General features: G+C 33.5%; 1 protein-coding gene and 1 pseudogene across 4 annotated transcripts; both read left to right on the top strand.

Annotated features, from left to right (window-relative positions):
• The first annotated feature begins 4,537 nt into the window (after positions 1–4,537).
• Positions 4,538–9,794, top strand: LOC148588146 (receptor like protein 28-like; annotated as a pseudogene).
• Positions 9,795–16,217: 6,423 nt separating this feature from the next.
• LOC132169509 (receptor-like protein 49) lies at positions 16,218–23,685 on the top strand. 4 transcript variants are annotated; one of them, XM_088511082.1, is made up of 3 exons: positions 20,476–20,907; positions 21,658–21,953; positions 22,014–23,685. In XM_088511082.1, exons 1-3 carry the CDS (start codon positions 20,476–20,478, stop codon positions 23,683–23,685), a joined length of 2,400 nt encoding a protein of 799 aa, XP_088367208.1. The 4 variants fall into 4 exon arrangements, with proteins under 4 accessions (XP_088367197.1, XP_088367208.1, XP_088367207.1 ...); XM_088511071.1 differs by adding an exon at positions 16,218–16,235 and having other exon boundaries at positions 20,470–23,685; XM_088511081.1 differs by having other exon boundaries at positions 20,476–20,961; positions 21,436–23,685.
• The last annotated feature ends 542 nt before the right edge of the window (positions 23,686–24,227 follow it).

The raw sequence follows: 24,227 nt of genomic DNA, 5'->3' as shown, positions 1-24,227 counted from the left end.
AAAGTGATCATTAGGGTCGACTTTAAGTGGACGCTAATAATCACACATTTGATCATTAGGGTTGGACGATTAGCGTCCACACCTTTAGGGTCCACAACAGAGTCCACTTTAGGACTTTTAGCGTCCACTTCAAGTCGCCCCTAAAGACCTAAATTCTTGTAGTGTATAATCATGAATAGTTAATGTGAGAACAAACTTTTTTAATATCAAATATTTGCATACACTAATTGAATTAACAATAATGTTTCAAACAATGTCAATCTCATTTGAATAATTATAAATACATACATAGATGAGGTGGAGGCCCAAGAGAAACCTGCGTTAACTTTCAAATTATATATATATATATATATATATACATGATTCCATGAAGATTGAGTTTAGCTTATTAAGGAAATAAATCGAAAAACACAAGTATAAAAATAAAAACAATATTCAATATAAAAAAATATATTAAATACAAATAAGAAATGGAGAAAAATCTTTTAAGAAAGAATATTTAGAAAAAGGTAAACTCTAAAGCTCATGGAAAGCAAGGAACTCTGGGGCACGTGTCATTCAGGTCTACAAAGCACCCAATCCCAGTAGAATTAGGATTCTCTCTAATTTAAATTAACTGGAGAATATTCAGTTACCTATATTGGAAGAATATTTTTGTCTTCTTAAAAAGTGAAAATACAGAATTACTCATCACATATAACTAACTAGATATTCTCCAATTGAAATGAACTAGAGATGATCATGTTCCATCCCAGTAGTGCCACATGTTCCTTAGTTCATACCTTCGGGCACAACGAGCATTGGGAGGTTGAACCCGTCGACCACGCTCACCGCGTAGAAGTCCAAACCTTTGAAGCTGTTTAGCGAGAACTTTGCTAATGTGACGGGTGGCTGGTACCCAACCCTGCCGCAATCCAAAGCCCCAAACCCACAGTTGCCGACACTACAAAAAAAGGGCAATCTTTTGACGTGGCAAACAGTATCCATTTTTTGCCACATCAGTAAATGTTGACGTGCGAAAATTGGCATGTCAACAAATTTTTTTTTGACATGCCAAAAGTGGCACGTCAACATTTACTGACGTGTTGAATATAACACGTCAAGATTTACTGACGTGTCAATATTTGACACATCAGTAAATTTGAATTCAATTTAATTTTAAAACTTTTTAATTAAATAACTTAATAATTTAATATTTACTGATGTGTCAAAGTTAGACACGCCAATAAATATAATGTATCTATATGGTTTATTTATATTATATTTATAAATAATATATAATATGATCCCAACATTCAATGATAGTTTTCTACAAAACAAACACTTTACTTCCCCTTTATAACCCCATTTCAACATTCAAAAATACAAGACAATTAGTGATTGTTAGCCATGCATAACAAGAAAGCGCGCATGCTTTAATTGGGATAGCATATATATATAGCAAAATCAAAAGGATATATAACATTTTAACGTGCATGGTTCAAACCTAAAGGATATATAACATTTTCCGCATTAAATTAACGTGCTTTAATTTGGAATCTCATTAAAATAATTAAAGTAACATTAGTCATATTGAAGTTTTGACATATATATATATATATATATATATATATATATATAAATAAAATAAAATAAAATAAAAAGATAAAAGAAATTCTGACGTGCCATATGTGGCACATCAGAATTTCTTTTCAATATTTTTTTGTTTTTTTTTTGTTTTCTTGTTTTATATCATTTTTATTTTATATTATATATATTTCATCTAACTTTTGTTTTTTATTAGTAAGGATTTTAAATGAAAATGAGACTCAAAATCTTTCCAAATTTTTATTAGATAACTCTATTGTTGCTCTTGGCCTTCCGATCCGGATTTCTTTGAATTTTATTCTCCATTCGCTTAGTATAGAAATTAAAAAAATTAAAATCTGTTTTCTACTCTATGTCTTTTTTTTTTTTTGCACAAAAAACACTATTTATTTGCCAATAAAACAAAGAAAGATGAAATGAAATTGTCATTGCATCTACTAGGTTTTCTTCTTCAAGAATTCTTTCTTCCTCGTCTTCTTCTTCTTCTTTTCTTATCAATCAATCGGACCATTTTACAAAGCTGTTTTAGTGTACAACAAACAGTTATATATAATACCGGCACGATGACAATTTGATATTTTCCTATATATATATATATATGTCAAAACTTCAATATGAATAATGTTAATTTAATTATTTTAATCAGATTCCAAACGAACGAGAAAAATGTTATATATCCTTTAGGTTTGAACCATGCACGTTAATAAATTTTTATTTAGTATTAGATCAGTGTGGGTTAACCACATCTTACTTATTGAGTGAATTAATATCTCCATTCATCGTATTTACTCTTGTTAATAATTTTCACCATCACCTTATTATTTAGTTTGAAATTGCCAAAAAAACAAAAAATTAGTTAATACAAATTCTGACGTGCCATCTTTGGCACGTCAGAATTTCTTTTATCTTTTTATTTATATATATATATATATATATATATATATATATATATATATAAATTCTTGACATGCCTACGTGGCACATCAGGAATGTGCCTTGGGAAGGCCAGCAGGCCCATCACACATGCCTTCTATTTTATCTATATATATATATATATATATATATATATATATATGACGTGCTAATTTAGCACGTCAGTATTTTTTTTTTCTTTTTTTTTTTTTCATATCAGGTTTATATATATAAAATATAAATATATATTATATGTTTCTGCCGTGCTAATTTGGCACGTCAGAATTTTCTGACGTGTCAAAACTAGCACGTTAGAAATTTTTGACATGCTAAAACTAGAACGTCAGAAATTTCTGACGTGCTAAGTTTTAGCACGTCAGAAATTTCTGACGTGCTAAAATTAGCACGTCAGGAAAAAAAAAATAGCAGGACATTCAACTTAATTTTCCCTCTTTTTCCCTTTTTTTATTATTTATTGTTTCCCCAAATCTACTTTTCTTATTTAATTCCAAATCTTCTTTCCCTCTCTCAATCTCCCTGAATCTCCCTCTTCTCTCTCAATCTCTTTGCACAGCAGCAGAGCTAGAAGAAAAGCAGATCAAGAAAAAGAAAAACAGATCAAGAAAAAGAAAAACAAAAGGTAAAAATGGGGAAAAGATCATAAGAGAAGCAGAAGAAAAAAAAAAAAAAAAAAAAAAAAAAAAAAAAAAAAAAAGGAGAAGATCAGAAGAGAAGCAGAAGAAAAAAAAAACAAAGAAGAGAGATTTTTTATTTGAAGAAGCTCTGATTTGGTTTATTTTGATTTGATTTGAGGGATTTTTGATTTGAAGAGAAGAAGATCGAAGAAGGATAAGGTTTATTTTTTTATTTGAGTTTTTAATTTTTTGAAGATTTTGGGTTTGGGTTTTTGAAAATGGAGGAAAGAAGAGAGAGAGAGTGAAAATGGAGGAAGGAAGAGATCAGGGAGAGAGCTGGAGGAGAAGAAATGTACGATTGTATTCCAGAATTAAAAAAATATTTTAATTGAAAAAAGAAATCCATAAAAAATTTAAAAAAAGAAAAATTATTTTTTTTAATAATTTTGAATTTCCTGACGTGTTAATTTTTTTTTTCAATTAAAAACATTTACTGACGTGTCAGAAAAATTTTCTGACGTGCCAATTTTGATACGTCAAAAAATTCTGACGTGTTACATCTGACACGTCAGAAAATTCTGACGTGTTAAATTTAACACGTCAAAAATTTTTCGTTTCTGACACCCATAATTTTAACGCCTGAGACCCATCAAAAGGATTTTCTGACGTGTCAGACCACCTGACACGTCAGAAAATGTAAGTCAGCAAAAAATTAGTTTTTTGTTGTGCGATCAGGCACTTGAAATTGCTACTAGACTCTCGGCCACAGTGGGTCAGACAATCATTAATTTATTTGAGAAGAAACTTCATAAAAGATCCCTAAATTACCACACAATTTGAAAAGACCTCACAAATTTTAAAACCTCTGAATTTCACCCCCTCCACCCCGAACTTTCAATTTGATGCAATCTATCCCTCCTCGTCAGTTTTTGGACGTTAAAAATGATGAAATGACATTTATACCTCTAAAACTTTTATAAAATTCATAATTTACCCTTAATTTCAAATTAAAAAAAAAAAAAAAAACTTAAATTGAAGGGTAATTTGGTCTTTTTATTGATTTCCGTTAGGGTTGAACGAAAAAATTTCACAGAGGGGGGTCAATTGTATTAAGTTGAAAGTTTAGGAGATGAAATTAAGACTTTTTAGAACACGTGGTAGTTCAAGAGTTTTAAGTGAAATTATCACTATATTTGTTATATACTTATATTTTTGGATGAAGCTGGAGGTAAATTAACCGTAGAAAAAAGCTATTTAGTCAAATAAAGATATTTATAATTTTTAAAGACCAAAAAGCTTTTCAAAATAAAATGCGTTCAATATATGCTTCTAGTTCTGCATGGAAACTTAATTGGAAGACTTTCAAGTTCAAGCAAACCACTCTTGTATTTGTTTTCGTGGAAATGACGCAACTACCGATCATCGATCTAGAACCAGAGGTTTCTGACCAAAAACGCGTCCATAGCGTTTTGAAAAGTCATGTATACCGTAAACCAAACGCGGAATTAGCCTCATTTTCTACGAAATTGTTGGGTATCCATTAATAATTAGTTGAGTATGATTTTTGTTGTAAAGAAATTTATGAGGTTCATTTCTTCTGATTCTGCAACAAGGCTTTTGGAAGACTTTTAATGTCACGCAAAAACCATTATTAGGCTGAGATTATCAAATTATGAAATTTATGCCATTTTTTAAGAGCCAAAAACTATGTTTTAATTTTATGAAGAAGAAATATCTCCGTAAAAATGAAGAAAAACACTTTTGAGAAACAATTTCTTTTTAGTTGCTTTGATAACATGTCACATTTTTAATTGGTGACATTTTCCAAGTATTTCAATACTTAAAAAGGCCTAAATTCTATAATTTTAGGGAATCCTGATCCGAGACATTTACTTCAAGTGTTAAACATCTATGGCTACGACTCTGAATAGCCCTTAAGAATACATTGTGCTCATTAACTTTATTATTTATTGTACATAAATCCTTATTACTTTGAAGTTATTAAAGAAATAATATGTTAATGATATATGCAAAGAAGACGGAGGAGTTTGACTTGGAGAGGCTTAGACCCAACGCTGAAGCCTCGTGGGCTTTCTTTCCCAACATGTTAAATGTAGGTTAAAGCCATGCACGTATGTACATGTTAAATGTAGGTTGAAGACAAAATAATAGTCCCACTCTAACTAAGTTAATGCAGGCTATGTTGTTTTAGGACGACAACTTTTTTCTTCTTCTAAGCAACAAATAGAGAGAGGAAGGGGCAGAATCCAATTAGACCACTCACAATTACAAAAATAGATAAGTAAGACACTAAAAAACTTGATCTCTAGATCGGATTATGCATATCAAATGTAAAATACATTTTTGTTGTATTTGTGAACTGTGCACCGCTACATGTAGTGTACACTGCATGTGCACACATTCATCTCATTAATATACTATTTCTCTCCACATCTCTCTTTTTCCAAAATTTTCTCCTACTACTTCTCTTTCACATCTTTTTTTTCAACATTTTCTCCTACTATTTCTCTCTCCATGTCCCTTTTTTCCCAAAAATTGAAAAATATATAGGATGTTAGAAAAAAATACAATCTTTACTAAAAAAAAAATTTAAATGATATAAAAAAAAAAAAGATAATCAGATGTTTAGTGTTTTTTAAAACTCATTAACTAAATTAAATAAAGTGAGTTTTGATTAACCGTTTTACGTAAAATATACATAAACAAATGTAAATGCTACAAGCAAAAGTAAAAGTCAAGCAAACCATAAACCCAATGGTCAAACATATCTCATATTCTACGCTGCAGCCATTACTGACTACAGAGTACTAGCTTTTTGAGAAGACCAGCAAACCGTACATTCTTACTTTTTTCTCTCATATCAATCAAACCTACTACAGTATCAGCCATTTCATTAATTAACTCTTCAACTCATTATTGTGTGGGTGTCTTTTTTTACAACATCCAATGAGAATTCTACTATTTTCATGGCATTTCTTGATGCCCATACGCCTACTTTCCATCAGCTTCTGTATCTCTAAGGTGTCTGGCAAATGTCTTGGCAATTAGCAATCCTTGTTGCTCCAATTGAAGCATAGCCTCGTATTTGACAGTGCTTCATCCACAAAACTGGTGCACTGGAATCCAAGTGTCGATTGTTGTTCATGGGAAGGCGTAACTTGCAGTGACGGACGTGTTATCTATCTCAACCTGACCCACGAATCCATCTCAAGTGGACTTGACAATTCAAGCAGCCTCTTCAGGCTTGAATATCTCCAGAATCTGAGTCTGGCTTATAACAACTTTAAGAATTCTGAAATTCCATCGGAGTTTGACAAGTTGACGAACTTGATTTGTTTAAACCTATCCAATGTCGGTTTTGCAGGACAGATTCCAATTGCAATTTCACGCTTGACAAGGTTGGTTAGTCTTGATTTATCTGTCGATGACTTAATCTTTGACACTCATGCGCTTCAACTTGAGAATCTAAATCTAAATATGTTGATTCAGAACCTTTCGGGGCTTGAAGTCACAAGTTCGAATTCCCCTCCCCCCCTCTTGTGCGAACATGTTGAAAAAAAAAAAAAAAAAAAACAATATATAAGAGATTGAATACAATGGAACTAATTCTTCATTATCCTCATTTTCCCAAATTGTCATTTTAAGATTGGCTTCTAGCAAGTTGAAAACATTTCCTAATCACTTCTTGATAAATCAATCTAGAGTATTAAATCTAGACCTGTCAGACAACCAGATCCTTGGAGAGATACCCAATTGGGTCTGGAAGTTTCCTAGACTTCACTCATTGAATCTTTCTCGACTCGAGATTTGCCTTTACTCAACATGTCTTTTGTGACATTTCTAGACCTTCGCTCCAACCTGATTGAAGGGTAACTCTCACTTTTCCCGAAACATGCTAAATACTTGGATTTCTTGTTGAATAATTCCAGCTCTATGATACCAGCTAGTATTGGTGACTCCCTATCTGTTGTTAACTTCTTCTCTCTTTCACACAATACATTCTATGGGAGTATCCCTGGATCAATATGCAATACTACACAACTTTTTACTCTAGATTTGTCTAATAACTTCTTGAGTGGCACGGTTCCCCAATGCTAAATTGAGATGAGTAAGACTCTAGGGGTGATGAATCTAAGGAGAAACAACTTCACTAGCACAATTTCTATCACGTTTCCAAGCAATTGTAGCTTACAAAGTTTAAATCTCAACAGAAACCAACTTGAAGGAAGGCTACCGAAATCTCTAGCCAAATGCACATCTTTGGAAGTTGGGTTAATAACTTTTTCGGTACCTGAGTTTTCACTTTTTTATTTTTTTCCCTCTAAGTTTTAAAACATGACAAATCTAGTACCCAACCTATGGGGAAAAGACAAAATCAATACCTCCATTAGTTCCGTATGTCCTACTTAACGGGTTTAGTAGGAAAATCAACAAGGAAAGCTTGGAATCCTAAAAAGTAAAAATAATTAAAAATTAAAAAATTAAAAAAAAAAAAAAAAAAAAAAACGAGCTACCTCTGTTTGGGTGCCTAGAAAACAAGGGAAAGAATGTGTTGCCGAGTTGACAAGAATTTATTTTTATTTCAGACGCTATTACATGTCCAAGTTCTTTCGGGTAATTTCAGAGACTAGTTCCAAGCTTTCCTTGTTGATTTTCCTACTAAACCCGTTAAGTAGGACTGACGGAACTAACGGAGGTATTGATTTTGTCTTTTCCCCATAGGTTAGGTACTAGATTTGTCATGTTTTAAAACTCAGGGGGAAAAAAATAAAAAAGTGAAAACTCAGGTAACAAAAAAGTTATTAACCCTTGGAAGTTTTAGAAGTTGAGAACAACCACATTGAGGATACCTTCCCATGTTACTTGAACAACATATCCACATTGCAAGTCTTTGTTTTGCGATCTAATAAATTTTACGGGTCTATTGATTGTTTAGGGCCTAATGCCTCTTGGTTGATGCTTCAAATTGCAGATCTAGCTGCAAACAATTTCACTGGTAAGCTTCCAATAAATACTTTTTTGATTGGAAGGTGTTGATACAAAATATATCCTAAAGCCCAAACCAAAAGGCCTATGGCTCGCTAGGATATCAAGACCCTAAAGCCCAAAGCTCATGAAGTCCAAACACAATCACTCAATCATATCAAACCCACAATTAAGCGTGCAGTTATGCACCATATCTCAACAGGTGGCATGCAGAATCACGTATCCCTATAATCAAGGGGGTATGATCACTCTCCAAACAACTCAATTTGGGAGTTACAACCCAAATCAGAGAATAACCCACTGAATATCTCCCAAAAGAAGTCTAAATATATAATATCCTATCCACTTGAATCTATCATATTATCTTAAAGGATGATCTACAGTTTCAACCACTCCCACGAATCATGGGAGTCAAGTGAGAGTCCCACTAGAGTTCACCTACTTACAGCCTCTATAAAAGGAGGACCCACCTATGGTACAGATACGTACTCATCTCTTACTCTTATTATTCTCAGTTATTATTATTCACTATTTCTTTATTACTCTTGTCATAATCAAACTTTCACTCAGGCATCGAAGGTGGTACAACCACCACACCCCCCTTTTCGCGGTCTGTCACTACTGATCCTTCTTCGTTCTTAGCAGACTTTGGAATCCAGTTGCTACCAGGGTTGATAACTGTCTCAACATAAGGCAATAATGGTGATAAAAATAAGGGCAAATCTCAGCTCAATCACCTCCGATTTCATGGCATATTTATTACCAAGATGTGGTATTTGTTACCATGAAAAGTCTACAAATGGAGCTGATGAAGATCTTAACTATCTTCATTTCCCTTGACTTTTCATGGAATAATTTTGATTGGCCAATACCTAAAGAAGTAGGAGAACTCAAATTGTCTCATAATGCTTTCACAGGCCAACTCACAAAATCATTAGCAAATTTGACTTATCTTGAGTCATTAGACTTGTCAAGAAATGAGCTTACTGGTGAGATCCCTGTTCAATTTCCAAATGGCCTTATTTTCCTATCAGTTCTCAACGTTTCGTTCAATCGATTGGTGGGAAAGATTCCACAAATCAAGCAATTAATTTGCTACATTTTCATAAACTTCTTACGAAGGGAACATAGGATTATGTGGCTTTCCGTTGAAAGAAAAATGCATGCATATGTGGAGAGTCGGGATCATCACCTCCAACATGTAAAGAAACTCATTTGAATTCTGGTAATGCAATTGATTGAAAATTCTTATGTGCTTAATTGGGATTTGTTTTCGACTTTAGGATTGTTATTGGGCCTCTTATGCTTTGGAAGAGGTGGAGAATATATATATATATATATTTTCTAATCAAAGAGTTGGAGGATATGCTACTATAACCATGTAGATGACATTTTTTTTAAAATGTTCGCCTAGCTATATATTAGAATAGAAAATCGTCAAAGACGAGCTCACAAGAATGAAGCACGAAGGCATTAGTAATTGACATGAGGAGTAATGCAATCATGTTTGATTTCTTTCTTCTTCCTTTTTTCTTTCAATATAACATTAATGAATATATATATATATATATATATATATATATATATATATATATCCATGAAATTGGATGTGAATTAATGTTAATGACTTTTTGATTGTGGATTTCCAGGTGACTTATAAGAGGCTGATGGGATGCGAAAGCCAAACTAACTCATGGTGTCACAGTACTTGCCTTGGTTACTATTATATACTAGCTTATAACCCATTACAATTTAATTATAAAATTTAAAAATATTATAATCGTACTTTTTTTAAGTATTATGAAATTTACTTTTCATAATTGCCAGAGGAAAACTTGAATTTTGCTTAATCAAAATATTAATATAAAATTATAAAAAATCTCTAATATTGTTGATGTAATACTTATTAGATTTTAACACAAATAAAACTCAAATTATGAACATTCAAAAATTTACTTGGGTTATAAAAAGAATATGCGCGAGATTCTTTGTTATAGTTTAATTTCAAAATTTAAACACATCTCTATCGAACTTTTCATTATAGGTTGTAAAAATAAAAAATAAAAAAATAAAAAAAACTATCACGCTCTTTTAAATAAAAAGACATACTAAAGGTTATACACCAATATATTACTCAACATAATGACACACAATCATACACAGAACATTGTATAAATGTATAAGTCCCATAAAATTTTACTATATATCATAAGGCCTTTAACTTTAATTAGTTTAATTCATATAAATTAAAACATGTTAAAATCATTGTTCCCATATGTATAGTTTAAAATGAAAAATAAGAAAAAAAATAGCGAAAAGAAAACTTGGATTGTGATTATCAAAGCATTAATAGAAAGTTAGTAAGAATCATTTATATTATTAATGTTATACTTATTAAATTTCATACAAATTATAAAACCCATATAATTATGAGCCTTAAAAAAAGTACTAGCAAAATAATAAAAAAATCTTTCAATCAACAATGCAATCAAATAAGCATCCCACATTATATTCAACCTTAATTATCTCTTAGGTGTTTCGAAGTTCCTTTTTTGTATAATAATCAAATAAATTTTTGAAAAAAAAAAAAAGCATAAAAAGTACTTTAAAAAAATATCTGAAAATCCAGGTAAATCATACAAATAAACAAAAAATCTCATAGGCGAAAAGGTCTCGAGAAAATATTAAATAAGAAGCATGTTATATCGAACAATTAACAATTTTATAAACTAGTGGACACTAAGCAAAATAAGCCTCAAGATGACCGTTGTGATTTTACACTTTGGTTTGGACATCGAATATATAATTACTCATAAGATGCTAATCATATGTGTGTGTATATATATATTATTAATAAAGATTATTTTTGCTAATGAAATCAAAAATAAATACCTAATCATTATGTTGAGTAAAAATCCGACAACCTATACAATTATATATTAAAAAAAAACAAAAATAATGCAATAGAATTTTTTTTTTTATTTTGTTTCTACCTCCTATCATTTAGTTCATCTAATTCAACTATAACATATAATATTATGTTATATACATATTAAAGTGATTAAACATAATAATATATAATTTGATTTGTATTATTTGTTTCCATATTTGATTTTGACATAAGTAATACTTAATTTATTGAATAATTTATATGTGGAAAACTCTTCAAATATAATTAAATACCATTAATTACGCTAATTTAATGAACCGATTTTTCAAGTAAAAACCGGTTCACTCTTAAAAAACCGGTTCACAAATTATGTCTTAAAAAACTGGTTTAGCATTAAAATAAAAAGGGTTCACGTCACATGTCGCAATATTAAGGCATTTTTGAGAGTGATTCAGCTTATATATGTATATGATATGATTAGTAGTCGACTTTTGGTGTAAGATTTGTAATATTACTCTACGCTCATCAAATGTGTAATTCTAATGGTTACATAAAATGTTCATTGGGATACGGATACTACTTTAATTTGTATCTCAATTAGTGGTATGTATGTATTGTATTTTTTTAATTTCATCATGAGTTGTGTGGTTCTTCATAAATCATAGAGATGATGGTTTTTTACACTTTGTTGGTGCTCTGATGATGTTACTGCCACAACATATATTTATGAGTTATGTCATGTATCAATATCAAGTTAAAAACTAACCAAATTAGAATTACACCAAATTGTTCAACATAAAACCTAACACTAATGTTGTAGGAATGGTTGGTTGGCTCACTGATTAAATTAAAGGAATTCGTATAATTTATCTAAAAGTTTTCCTATCAATTTTGTAAGGATCTGATGCCAATGAAGCTCATGATCAGTCTAGAAGTATTCTGAGCTGCTAAACCAGAGTTCAAGTTTATAGTGTTGACAACTATAGCAAATTACAGTTCAATTTTAAATGTGCGATTTAAAAAAATAGCGTTTTTAAATCACAACTAATGAAAATAAGATTTTTAAAAATATAATTAAGCGTTTGGTAAAATTACAGTTAGGCCTTTAAATTTGTGTATTTTTAAAAATGCACTCCTTATTTGGAGTTTGAAAAAGGCAACACGCTAAGTCAAGAGCAAAGGACAGCCCGCATCTCTGTCACGTCCTCTTTTGAACAAACACTCCTGAGACACAGCACCCGAAGAGAAAACTTTGAGACTGTACAGAGAAAAATCTTCCCAAAAAGTCTACAATGAAAAGTGACAATAAAATAATTTTATAGACAAACATTTTACTCTTCACTTCCTAACGGGACATATTTCTCGTTAAGACGGGATGAACAAAATAACATATCTGAGAAATTCACGTCTTAATGGGAAAGCAGTTCCGTTATGACGGTAAGAACAAATGTCATATATCTTCGTCACATGTCCCGTCCTAACGCACCATCTGATGAGAAAACAGGGAGTCCAACATTGGTCTCATTACATGTCCCGTCCTGACGAGGAAACAATAGCTTCAAGTTCAACCCCATTACATCCTCGTCTTGTCACAACTCCTGACGAGAAAACAGTAGCTTCAACCATAATCCCGTTACATGTCCCGTCCTGATGCAATTCCTGACGATGAAATAGTAACTTCCCGTTACATGTCTCGTCCTAACGGAACTTCTAACGAGGAAACAGTGGGTTCTTAGCTCAGTCCTGTTACATGTCCCGTTCTAACAAGGTTCGTGATGGGAAAACAGAAAGCTCTTCCAAAATCCCTAAAAGCCTAAGTGCTATTCCCCAAAGTTTTAAACACAAGAATTACACGAAATATCATTGACTAAGGCCAAATTAAAACCTAACAAATAATATATTACCTCGAGGTATTTCAGTCAGCTCATGTATGTTGTGCAAGTTATTCCTAAGTTATAGAATTATAAAAAAGTTAAAAAAAAATAATAAAAAAAAAATTCCGATGTAAGATTGTATCTTTGATATAATAACGTCACGTGGAAACGAGAGTTTTCGCTTACGATTTTGCTAGCTCAAATATCGGGGCGTTACAAAAATGCACTTTACCCCCCTCCCCCCCCCCAAAAAAAAAAAAAAAAAAATTCTCCTCATTTTTCATTTAGCCTCCAATGTTTCAAAATTGGCAATATACCCCAACAAAGTATCAAAAATTCATAATATGGCCCATCTGTTAGCCATTTTTGTCTAATTTGAAAAAAATTTGCTCACGTGCATTTTTTTGTCTGAACTTCCTAAATTTGTCCCTTATTTTTTGGGCAGAATTCCAAAAATAACCCTAATTAACTTAAAAACAAAAAAAACAAAAAAAAAACAATTTAGGGGTGGTCGTAGCCACCCCCTTTGGCCATGGGTCTGGTCGGATTGCCCCCACAGCCTATGGGGAAGGCCTACCAAGAGGCCAAAATGGGGGTGGCCAAAAATACTCCAAACCCTTTGGATCGGCCACCCCAAATGACCACCCAATCTAGCTAAATTGGCCACCCCCCAAAGGGGTGGCTACAGCTGCCCTCAAGTTTTTTCCTTTTTTTTTTTTTTTTTTTTTTTGGTCAAAAATATAGAGACAGTTAGTTATTTTTAATAATTTTCCTAAAAGAGAATGGAAATTATTGATGGATAGCTCACATTGCAAATTTTAGATACTTTGTTATGGTACAATGCCAATTTTTAAACATTTGAGGCTAAATTGAAAATGAGGTAAAACTTTTGAGAGGTAAAATGCATTTGATACATTTTATGTGAGTTGTAAACATACACGTTTGATATATAAAATAACCATGTTATGCGGGAAGAAAATAATAACAAGTATCTGAGTGAGTTTTACTCACTTGAGTCATAGGCTTCCTCTACCAAGACCTCATGAGGCTCTACAACCTCAAAATCTAAGAAATGACCCACAATTAGTTCTAAACCCGAGCTAAAACAAGCTCTAAATTCTAATATGCTTAGAATAGGCTTACTGTCTGACCATCGAACGTTCCAACAGAAGAGGTTGAACATTTGGTCACAACATCAAACATTCATCTAGATGAGAGTTGAACGTTCGGTGATCGGCAGAAACTCATTTTGAACCAAAAACCAACAAAACCTTCTCTCGGTAGGTCCTAAGGTATTAACATGATCCAAAACAAAGTCCTAAACCACAATAATGCACTCATGCAAAAAAGATGCGTCCAACATTATCAATCCACTAATTCATTATTAAGCTAGTGTTAAAGCCAACAAAAACCACCTAAAGGCTTAAAATCTACAAGATATGCTACGAAAACAAACCAAATAGTAAAACAACAACTAATAACATGAGTTGGGCTAGGAAAGTTACCTCCTTTAAACCACAAAAGACCAAGAAGACTCCTCCTCCAAGACACTCTCTCACACTCACTCTGGAGGAAAACTGACTGGAAAACACAAAATTTTTTTACAGAGAAGCCAACTAGGTTTTTGGTAATAAGGATCTCGAGGCAGATGCAGACATTTGACATAACAATATTGATTTAGTCTTTTTGAGGACTTATTGTAGAATTTTGCAGGCTGCTCATGGTAATTAGTACTTTTGGGTGATGTTCCAAATTTAGTGTTTTGAGATGTACTTGTGTATTAAGGTTTAGCATAGATATTCTTTTTAGCAATGATAAGTATAATGTAGTGATTTTAGTTAATATGTGACTCTTAGTAAATGCTATGATTATAATAATAAAAGAGAAGTCATATACTTATGCTGCTTAGTGTGGCGTCTCACATCGCCTGGGTATGAAAATGGATATGTGCTTATATGTATACTTACACGCTTTATATCAACAACATGTTTTAAAGTCATGATGGTCATGATCTCATCAGAACTCTGTAATTAAGCAAGCTTATGCAAAAGTAGTACCAGGATGGATGACCTCCTAGGAAGTCTGATTCGGGGGAACCAAAAGCGGACAATATTGTATGTCAATGGGGTGGGGTGCTACACTTATTAATCTCTTTTTGATGAGTAGAGGATATATTTGAACTTAGTTACTTGGTAAAAGAGTTTAGGGAGACAATCGAGTTATTTCCCAATTAATTAATTTCAAGAGTGTTACAAGGGAGCAACCACCCACTACCGGAGGATTGTCATTCCAGCTACCCCCAGCAGTGGAAGGTTGTCCTACATTTTTTATCTTCAATTTCTCATAATACGTTAGGACATGCATTTTACTCCCATTAGGTGTTATATTTCCAATTTCATTCCCCATGCAATAATTCGAATCTAATGGTACTCCATTTTGTGTCAAAAGGTACAACTAAAGTTCTTCCTCAATGTCCAGTTTTATGGTAAGAAAGTTCATAGGTAAATAGATGAAACTCATAATTATAAAGCTCTATTCACCCAGTCGGAAATGAATATCCTGTCCTACTTATGCACTCAATATGAATACATTATTAAGACAAATTTATTGTTGGATGCATCCAATTTATTCAAAATTGATAATATTACTCAACTTCGAAGTTTTATATATGGAAGAGGGAAACCTTGTTGAATTTTCTTAACTTCCAAAAAACAATGTTCGTATTACATGGCTGACCAGAAGTCAGGGTGGGGGGAGTGATAGCCTTTACTCAAGGTTAGAGAAGAACGGCAGCATACAATCGACTCCACAACTAAATAGAACTGATAATCCTTATAGGTTTTGTGCCGTTTATGGAATGTTGCCATCTTTAACCGCCTTCATCACTGGTATTAGGTCGTTTGATAGGCCAAATCATTTCTTTGACCAATTTCCGACTATTCTTAAAAAAGCTCTGTCATGTTTGTTTTTTATTTATAATCCCCCTTTTCCCCCCCTCCCCACATTAAATAGGAAAAAAAAAATCTAAAAATGCAGTAAACTAAAATTCATAAACATATGATTTAGAAACAAAGTTTAAACGCATTCGGGCGAATAAGTATGTTTATGAAGTAAATTAAGACTCATAAACATATTATTTTGCATGGTCAGTTTACTCAACCAAATCACAACACACACCAGAAGTATGTGAAGCAACTCAGTAGCAAACTCTTATCCATCAAGCCCTTCAAGAAAGGTAAAATAGTACACAGAGAGAGAGAGAGAGAGAGCCTTGCTTCAATTACAAGAAACACATTACACTTTCTTCCATCCATGTCTATATCATATTTGGTTAAGATCGATGATGTGAAAACCTGATTCTCCCTCACGGCGGTGGCCCAGCCTCCTCCTCCTCCTCCTCCTCCTTCATTAGAGGCAGCAATCCCACTACTTAACTGTCTTGATCCATCAAGATTATCTGAAACCAGAAAGCAGCCTGCAATGGATTTCCTGAGCTGAAGCTGCTCAAAGAAGAGAACTTGAACAACTATTCCAAGAGGAAGCCTCTCATTCTGTGCAGCATGGGTGCATGCTTCTAAGGAAAGCTTCTGGGAGTCCATCAGCCTGCAGAGTTGTTCTCTTTCCGACTCTGCCAACCATGGGTGTGACTGCAGGTTTGACAACCAAAGGGAAACCAAATAAGCCCAAATTTAAAAAGTGTTTCCAATCCAGTATGCTGTCTTCTTTTTTTATCATTATTTTTTTGTCCCTTTCATTTTTCTAAGGGCCTATAATATGATTTCAGACCCTGGTAAATCCAGTGCCAACAGCCCTGTCTGGTTCAAATTTCCTGACTGAAACCAAGACGAAGTGAAACCGACCTTGGTTTGGTGGCATTAGTTTGTGAGAACTTTTCACTGATCAATATACCCATGACGATATAAATTTGTGCTACATCATTGGACTTCAAGTGTCTAAATTGACCTATACAACCATTTGCAAATACACCCTCAAATTTTCATTTCGTGGCACTGTACCTCTTCAAACTTTCAATTCATTGTGCGCATTTAATCATCCATTAGATCATAGATTGCAATGAAATGATAATTTGTGAAGGTCACATGTCACAAATAGTTGTTTGGTGGTGTCTTTGTTAAATGCGTGTCAGCTTAATTTCTCCCCCTAAAAAAGTAAAAGATAAAAAACATAATGGCAAAAAAAAATAGGTTTAAAATAGAATTAAATAAAACAATATCCGGGCAACACATGGTATCATAGGTTGGCGGAACAATAGGTCCTAATTAGGTTCTACTTCTAAATTGGAAAAAAAATAAAATTGCAAAGACAAAACCTATTCATCTTTATAAAATGCCTCCTATTTGTAGAGTAGCTGCTAAAACTATAGGAAACAAATTGTGCACATGAAATCATTAATCATGAATAGTTAATGTAAGAACAAACTTTTTTAATATCAAATATTTTGCATACACTAATTGAATTAACAATAATGTTTCAAACAATGTCAATCTCATTTGTATAATTATAAATACATACATGGATGAGGGGGAGGCCAAGAGAAACCTAAGTTAACTTTCAAATTATATATATATATATATATATATATACACACACATACATGATTCCATGAAGATTGAGTTTAGCTTATTAAGGAAATAAATCGAAAAGCACAAGTATAAAAACAATATTAAGTATAAAAAAATATATTAAATGCAAATAAAAAATGTAGAAAAATCCTTTAAGAAAGAATATTTAGAAAAAGGTAAACTCTAAAGCTCATGGAAACAAAGGAACTTTGGGGCACGCGTCGTTCAGGTCCATAAAGCACCCAATCCCAGTAGAATTAGGATCATCTCCAGTTTAAATTAACTGGAGAATATTCAGTTACCTATATTGGAAGAGTATTTTTGTCCTCTCAAAAGTGAAAATACAAAATTATCCATCATATATAACTAACTAGATATTCTTCAATTCAAATGAACTAGAGATGATCATGTTCCATCCCAGTAGTGCCACATGTTCCTTAGCTCATACCTTCAGGCACAACGAGGATTGGGAGGTTGAACCCGTTGACCACGCTCACGTCGTAGAAGTCCAACCCTTTGAAGCTGTTTAGTGAGAACTTTGCTAACGTGACGGGTGGCTGGTACCCAACCCTGCCGCACTCCAAAGCCCCAAACCCACAGTTGCCGATCAGGCACTTGAAAAGCCAATCATTAATTTATTTGAGAAGAAACTTCATAAAAGACTCCTAAATTACCACACAATTTGAAAAGACCTAGGCCCCCTCCTCCCCGAACTTTCAATTTGTTACAATCTACCCCTTCCCGTCAATTTTTGGACGTTAAAAATGATAAAATGACATTTATATCCCTGAAACTTTTTTAAAATTCATAATTTACCCTTAATTTCAAATTGAAATTTTTTTTAAAAAAAAAATGTAAATTTAAGGGTAATTTGGTCTTTTTAGTGATTTCTGTTAGGGTTTAACAAAAAAGATTGACAAAGGGGGTCAATTGTATCAAATTGAAAGTTTAGGAGATGAAAAAACTTTTAAAACACGTGATAGTTCAAGAGTTCTAAGCGAAGTTATCTCTATATTTGTTATATACTTATATTTTTGGATGAAGCCGGAGGTAATTAACAGTAGAAAAAAGCTATTTAGTCAAATAAAGATATTTATAATTTTTAAAGACCAAAAAGCTTTTCAAAATAAAATGCGTTCAATGCGTCTAGGTCTGCATGGAAACTTAATTGGAAGACTTTCAAGTTCAAGCAAACCACTCTTGTATTTGTTTTCGTGGAAATGACGCAACTACCGATCATCGATCTAGAACCAGAGGTTTCTGACCAAAAACGCGTCCATAGCGTTTTGAAAAGTCATGTATACCGTAAACCAAACGCGGAATTAGCCTCATTTTCTACGAAATTGTTGGGTATCCATTAATAATTAGTTGAGTATGATTTTTGTTGTAAAGATATTTAATGTCACGCAAAAACCATCATTAGACTGAGATTATCAAATTATGAAATTTATGCCATTTTTAAGAGCAAAAAACTGTGTTTTAATTTTATGAAGAACTGGAGAAGAAATATCTCGTAAAAATGAAGAAAAGCACTTTTGAGAAACAATTTCTTTTTAGTTGCTTTGATAACATGCCACATTTTTAATAGGTGACATATTTCAAATGCCTAAAAAGCCTAAATTCTGTAATTTTAGGGAATCCTAATCCGAGATATTGACTTCAAGTGTTAAACATCTATGTCTACCATACCACTTTGAATATTGGCCCCTAAGACTACATTGTGCTTATTAACTTAATTATTTATAGTAGATAGATCCTTATTACTTTAAAGTTATTAAAGTAATAATATGTTAATGGTATATGCAAAGAAGACGGAGGAGTTTGACTTGGAGAGGCGTAAACCCAACGCTGAAGCCTCGTGGGCTTTCTTTCCCAACAAGTTAAATGTAGGTTGAAGCCATGCACGTATGTACATGTTAAATGTACGTTGTTTAGGTCTATTGAGCAAGACAAAATAATAGTCCAACTCTAATTAAGTTAATGCAGGCTATGTTGTTTTAGGACCATAACTTTTTTTTCTTCTAAGCAATAAATAGAGAGAGGAAGGGGCAGAATCCAATTAGAACGCTCACAATTACAAAAATAGGTAAGTAAGACACTAAAAAAATCGTTCTCTACATCGGATTATGTATATCAAATGTAAAATATATTTTTGTTACATTTGTGAACGGTGCACTGCTACATGTAGTGTACAGTGTACACACATTCATTTCATTAATACACTATTTCTCTCTCCACATCTCTATTTTTCCAAAATTTTCTCCTACTATTTCTCTTTCGCATATCTTTTCCCAACATTTTCTCTTACTATTTCTCTCTCCATGTCTCTTTTTTCCCAAAAATCAAAAAATAGGATGTTAGAAAAAATACAATCCTTATTAAAAAAAAAGTTAATGATATAAATGAAAAAGATAAATAATCGAATGTATGGTATCTTTTAAAACTCAATAACTAAATTAAATAAAGTGAATTTTGATTAACGTTTTACTTAAAATATACGTAAACAAATGTGAAATGTGAATGATACAAGCAAAAGTAAAAGTCAAGCAAACGTAAACCCAACGGTCAAACATATCTCATTTTCTACGCTGCAGCCATTAATGACTACAGAGTACTGGCCTTTTGAGAAGTCCAGCAAACCGTACGTAAGGCGTAAACCCAACGGTATTGCCGATTCAGTGATTAGTGTTTCGGCTATATAATATGTAGCTAGCATTCCAGTTTATGTGCACTCATTGACACGTAGATCAACTGTCATCATTGTTCGTTCCGGTTGAAGCAAAAATTAAGCCTTTGCGGCCTCTTTTTCTACACTTTCAGCTGCCAAATCGGAGTGCTATTCGATCTATCAGCCAACACATGCATCAGCTACAAGCCCAAAACGTAATGTACTCTTCGGTCTTACTCGATCTCTTGAACCCATCAGTCATTTCATTAATTAACTCTTCAACTCATTACTGTGTGGGTGTCTTTTTTTACAGCATCCAATGAGAATTCTACTCTTTTCATGGCATTTCTTGATGCCCATATGCCTACTTTCCATCAGCTTCTGTATCTCTGAGGTGTCTGGCAAATGTCTTGGCAATCAGCAATCCTTGTTGCTCCAATTGAAGCATAGCCTCGTATTTGACAGTGCTTCATCCACAAAACTGGTGCACTGGAATCCAAGTGTCGATTGTTGTTCATGGGAAGGCGTAACTTGCAGTGACGGACGTGTTATCTATCTCAATCTGACCCACGAATCCATCTCAAGTGGACTTGACAATTCAAGCAGCCTCTTCAGGCTTGAGTATCTCCAGAATCTGAGTCTGGCTTATAACAACTTTGAGAATTCTGAAATTCCATCGGAGTTTGACAAGTTGACGAACTTGATTTATTTAAACCTATCCAATGCTGGTTTTGCAGGACAGATTCCAATTGCAATTTCACGCTTGACAAGGTTGGTTAGTCTTGATTTATCTATCGATGACTTAATCATTGACAGTCATGCACTTCAACTTGAGAATCCAAATCTAAATATGTTGGTTCAGAATCTTTCGAACCTTATGGAACTTTATCTTGATGGTGTAAAGATATCAGCGCAAGGGTATGAGTGGGGCCCGGCCTTATCATCTTCAGTACCAAAGCTTACAGTGTTGAGCTTGTCAAATTGTCTCCTTTCAGGGCCTCTTGATTCCTCAATATTGAATCTTCAGTCTCTCTCAATTATTCATTTGGATTATAACAATTTTTCTGCTCCAGTTCCAGAAATTTTTGCAAATTTCAAAAATTTGATGTCCTTGGATTTCGCTTATGCTAATTTGACAGGAAAATTTCCAAGAAAGATTTTCCAGATTCCAACACTACAGATGCTTGACTTATCAGGTAATAAACTACTTCAGGGTTCGTTGCCCGAATTTTCTTCGAATGGATCTCTTCGAACGTTGGTGCTTAGTAAGACAAACTTTTCAGGGACATTGCCAAATTCTATTGCTAACCTGAAAATGTTGTCCGTAATAAATCTTTCTGGTTGCAATTTCAATGGATCAATCCCAAAGTCAATGGCAAGCCTCACTCGATTGCTTTATTTGGACATGTCAAACAATAATTTCGGCGGATCAATTCCATCATTCAGTATGGTCAAGAACTTGACCACAATAAGCCTTTCCAAAAACAATTTAACAGGTGAGATTACTTCCACTTGGTGGAAAGAACTTCTGAATTTGGAGATTCTTGACTTGAGTTACAATTCATTGAATGGGAGTATTCCACTTTCTTTGTATTCCATTCCATCATTACGGAAATTACAACTTTTCAACAACCGATTTTTTGGTCAACTCACTGAATTTTCAACTATTTCTTCTTACCTATTAGACACCCTTAATTTGGGGCGCAACAATTTGGAAGGGCCAATACCTATGTCTGTCTTTCAACTACGAGGTCTTAAGGTACTCGATCTTTCTTTCAACAACTTTAATGGCTCCTTGCAGCTTAATGTTATTCGGACCTTAAGAAATCTTTTTTATCTCGATCTTTCCCACAACAGCTTAGTGATTGAATACAATGGAACTAATTCATCCTCCTTTTCCCAAATTGTCGTTTTAAGATTGGCTTCTTGCAAGTTGAAAACATTTCCGGATCACTTCTTGATAAATCAATCCAGATTATTAAATCTAGACCTTTCAGACAACCAGATCCACGGAGAGATACCCAATTGGATCTGGAAGCTTCCTAGACTTCAGTCATTGAATCTTTCTCATAACTATCTGGAGACTCGAGATTTGCCTTTACTCAACTTGTCTTCTATGACATTTCTAGACCTTCGTTCCAACATGCTCCAAGGGCAACTCTCAGTTTTCCCAAAACATGCTAAATACTTGGATTTCTCGTTGAATAATTTCAGCTATATGATACCAGCTAGCATTGGTGACTCCCTATCTGTTGTTAACTTCTTGTCTCTTTCACACAATACATTCTATGGGAGTATCCCTGGATCAATATGCAATGCTACACAACTTTTTGCTCTAGATTTGTCTGATAATTTCTTGAATGGCACGGTTCCCCAATGCTTAATTGAGATGAGTAAGACTCTAGGGGTGCTGAATTTAAGGAGAAACAATCTCATTGGCGCAATTTCTAACATGTTTCCAAGCAATTGTAGCTTACAAAGTTTAAATCTCAACGGAAACCAACTTCAAGGAAGGCTACCGAAATCTCTGGCCAAATGCACATCTTTGGAAGTTTTAGAACTTGGGAACAACCACATTGAGGATGCCTTCCCATGTTACTTGAACAACATATCCACGTTGCAGGTCTTTATTTTGCGATCTAATAAATTTTACGGGCCCATTGATTGTTCAGGGCCTAATGCCTCTTGGCCGATGCTTCAAATTGTAGATCTTGCTGCAAACAATTTCACTGGTAAGCTTCCAATAAAATACTTTTTTGATTGGAAGGCAATAATGGATGATAAAAATGAGGCCTCTCAGCTCAATCACCTCCGAATTGAAGATAATTCATGGCATATTTATTATCTAGATGTGGTATCTGTTACCATGAAAAGTCTACAGATGGAGCTAGTGAAGATCTTAACTATTTTCATTTCCCTTGATTTTTCATGCAACAATTTTGACGGGCCAATACCTGAAGAACTAGGAGAACTCAAATCGCTAATTATACTCAACTTGTCTCATAATGCTTTCACAGGCCAAATCCCAAAATCTTTAGGAAATTTGACTTATCTTGAGTCATTAGACTTGTCAAGCAATGAGCTTACTGGTGAGATCCATGTTCAACTTGCAAATGGTCTTATTTTCTTGTCAGTTCTCAACCTTTCGTTCAATCGATTGGTGGGAAAGATTCCACAGATCAAGCAATTTCCTACATTTTCAGAAACTTCCTTTGAAGGGAACATAGGATTATGTGGCTTTCCGTTGAAAGAAAAATGCACACCTGGAGAGTCGGGATCGTCACCTCCAACATCTAAAGAAACTCATTTGAATTCTGGTAATGCAATTGAATGGAAATTCTTAAGTGCTGAATTGGGATTTGTTTTTGGCTTTGGGATTGTTATTGGGCCTCTTATGTTTTGGAAGAGATGGAGGATATGCTACTACCAACATGTTGATGATATTTTTTTCAAGATGTTGCCCCAACTATATATTAGAATAGAAAATCGCCAAAGACGAGCATACAAGAATCAAGCACGAAGGCATTAGTGATTGATATGAGGAGTAATGCAATCAGGTTTGATTTTTTTATTTTTTTTATTTGGTTTCAATTTAATGTTAATGAATATTGTTAGTATTTGTGTTGGCTTAATTTGGTTCCAAAATGCAGAGGCTACTATCCATAGGCTCAAACACTGGTATAAAATGTTCAGAATCAAATCTCAACCATTCATAATGTAGATTCATGTGTTATGAACGTCCCTGTAAAATTTCAGCTCAATCGAACCACAAACACTTATCGATCGAAGCTATTAATCAAGGACGGACGAAATTTTCAAATTGCTGATGATTCCTGATTTTCACCCTCTGCATGCCCTGTCCAAATAGGCCCTCCCCCTGTTTGGATAGCAGTTTTGAAAACTCTGTTTCTGCTCCATAAGGCCCTGTCCAGATGGCCCATTAACTTGTCTGGACACCCAGTAAGTTTTACGCCTCAAAACGTGATTTTAAGTGTGTCAAGTCTAGGGTTTTGTTGGGAGTATATTGTTAAGTGCTAAAATATTCATATTTTCAGCCCTTAATTTGCATGT

This window comes from Corylus avellana, chromosome 1 (assembly GCF_965113065.1).
Source record: "Corylus avellana chromosome 1, dhCorAvel1.hap1.2, whole genome shotgun sequence".
Taxonomy (NCBI): Eukaryota; Viridiplantae; Streptophyta; class Magnoliopsida; order Fagales; family Betulaceae; genus Corylus; species Corylus avellana.
Note: the sequence above shows the minus strand (reverse complement) of the source record. Positions and strands in the feature narration are given on the sequence as shown.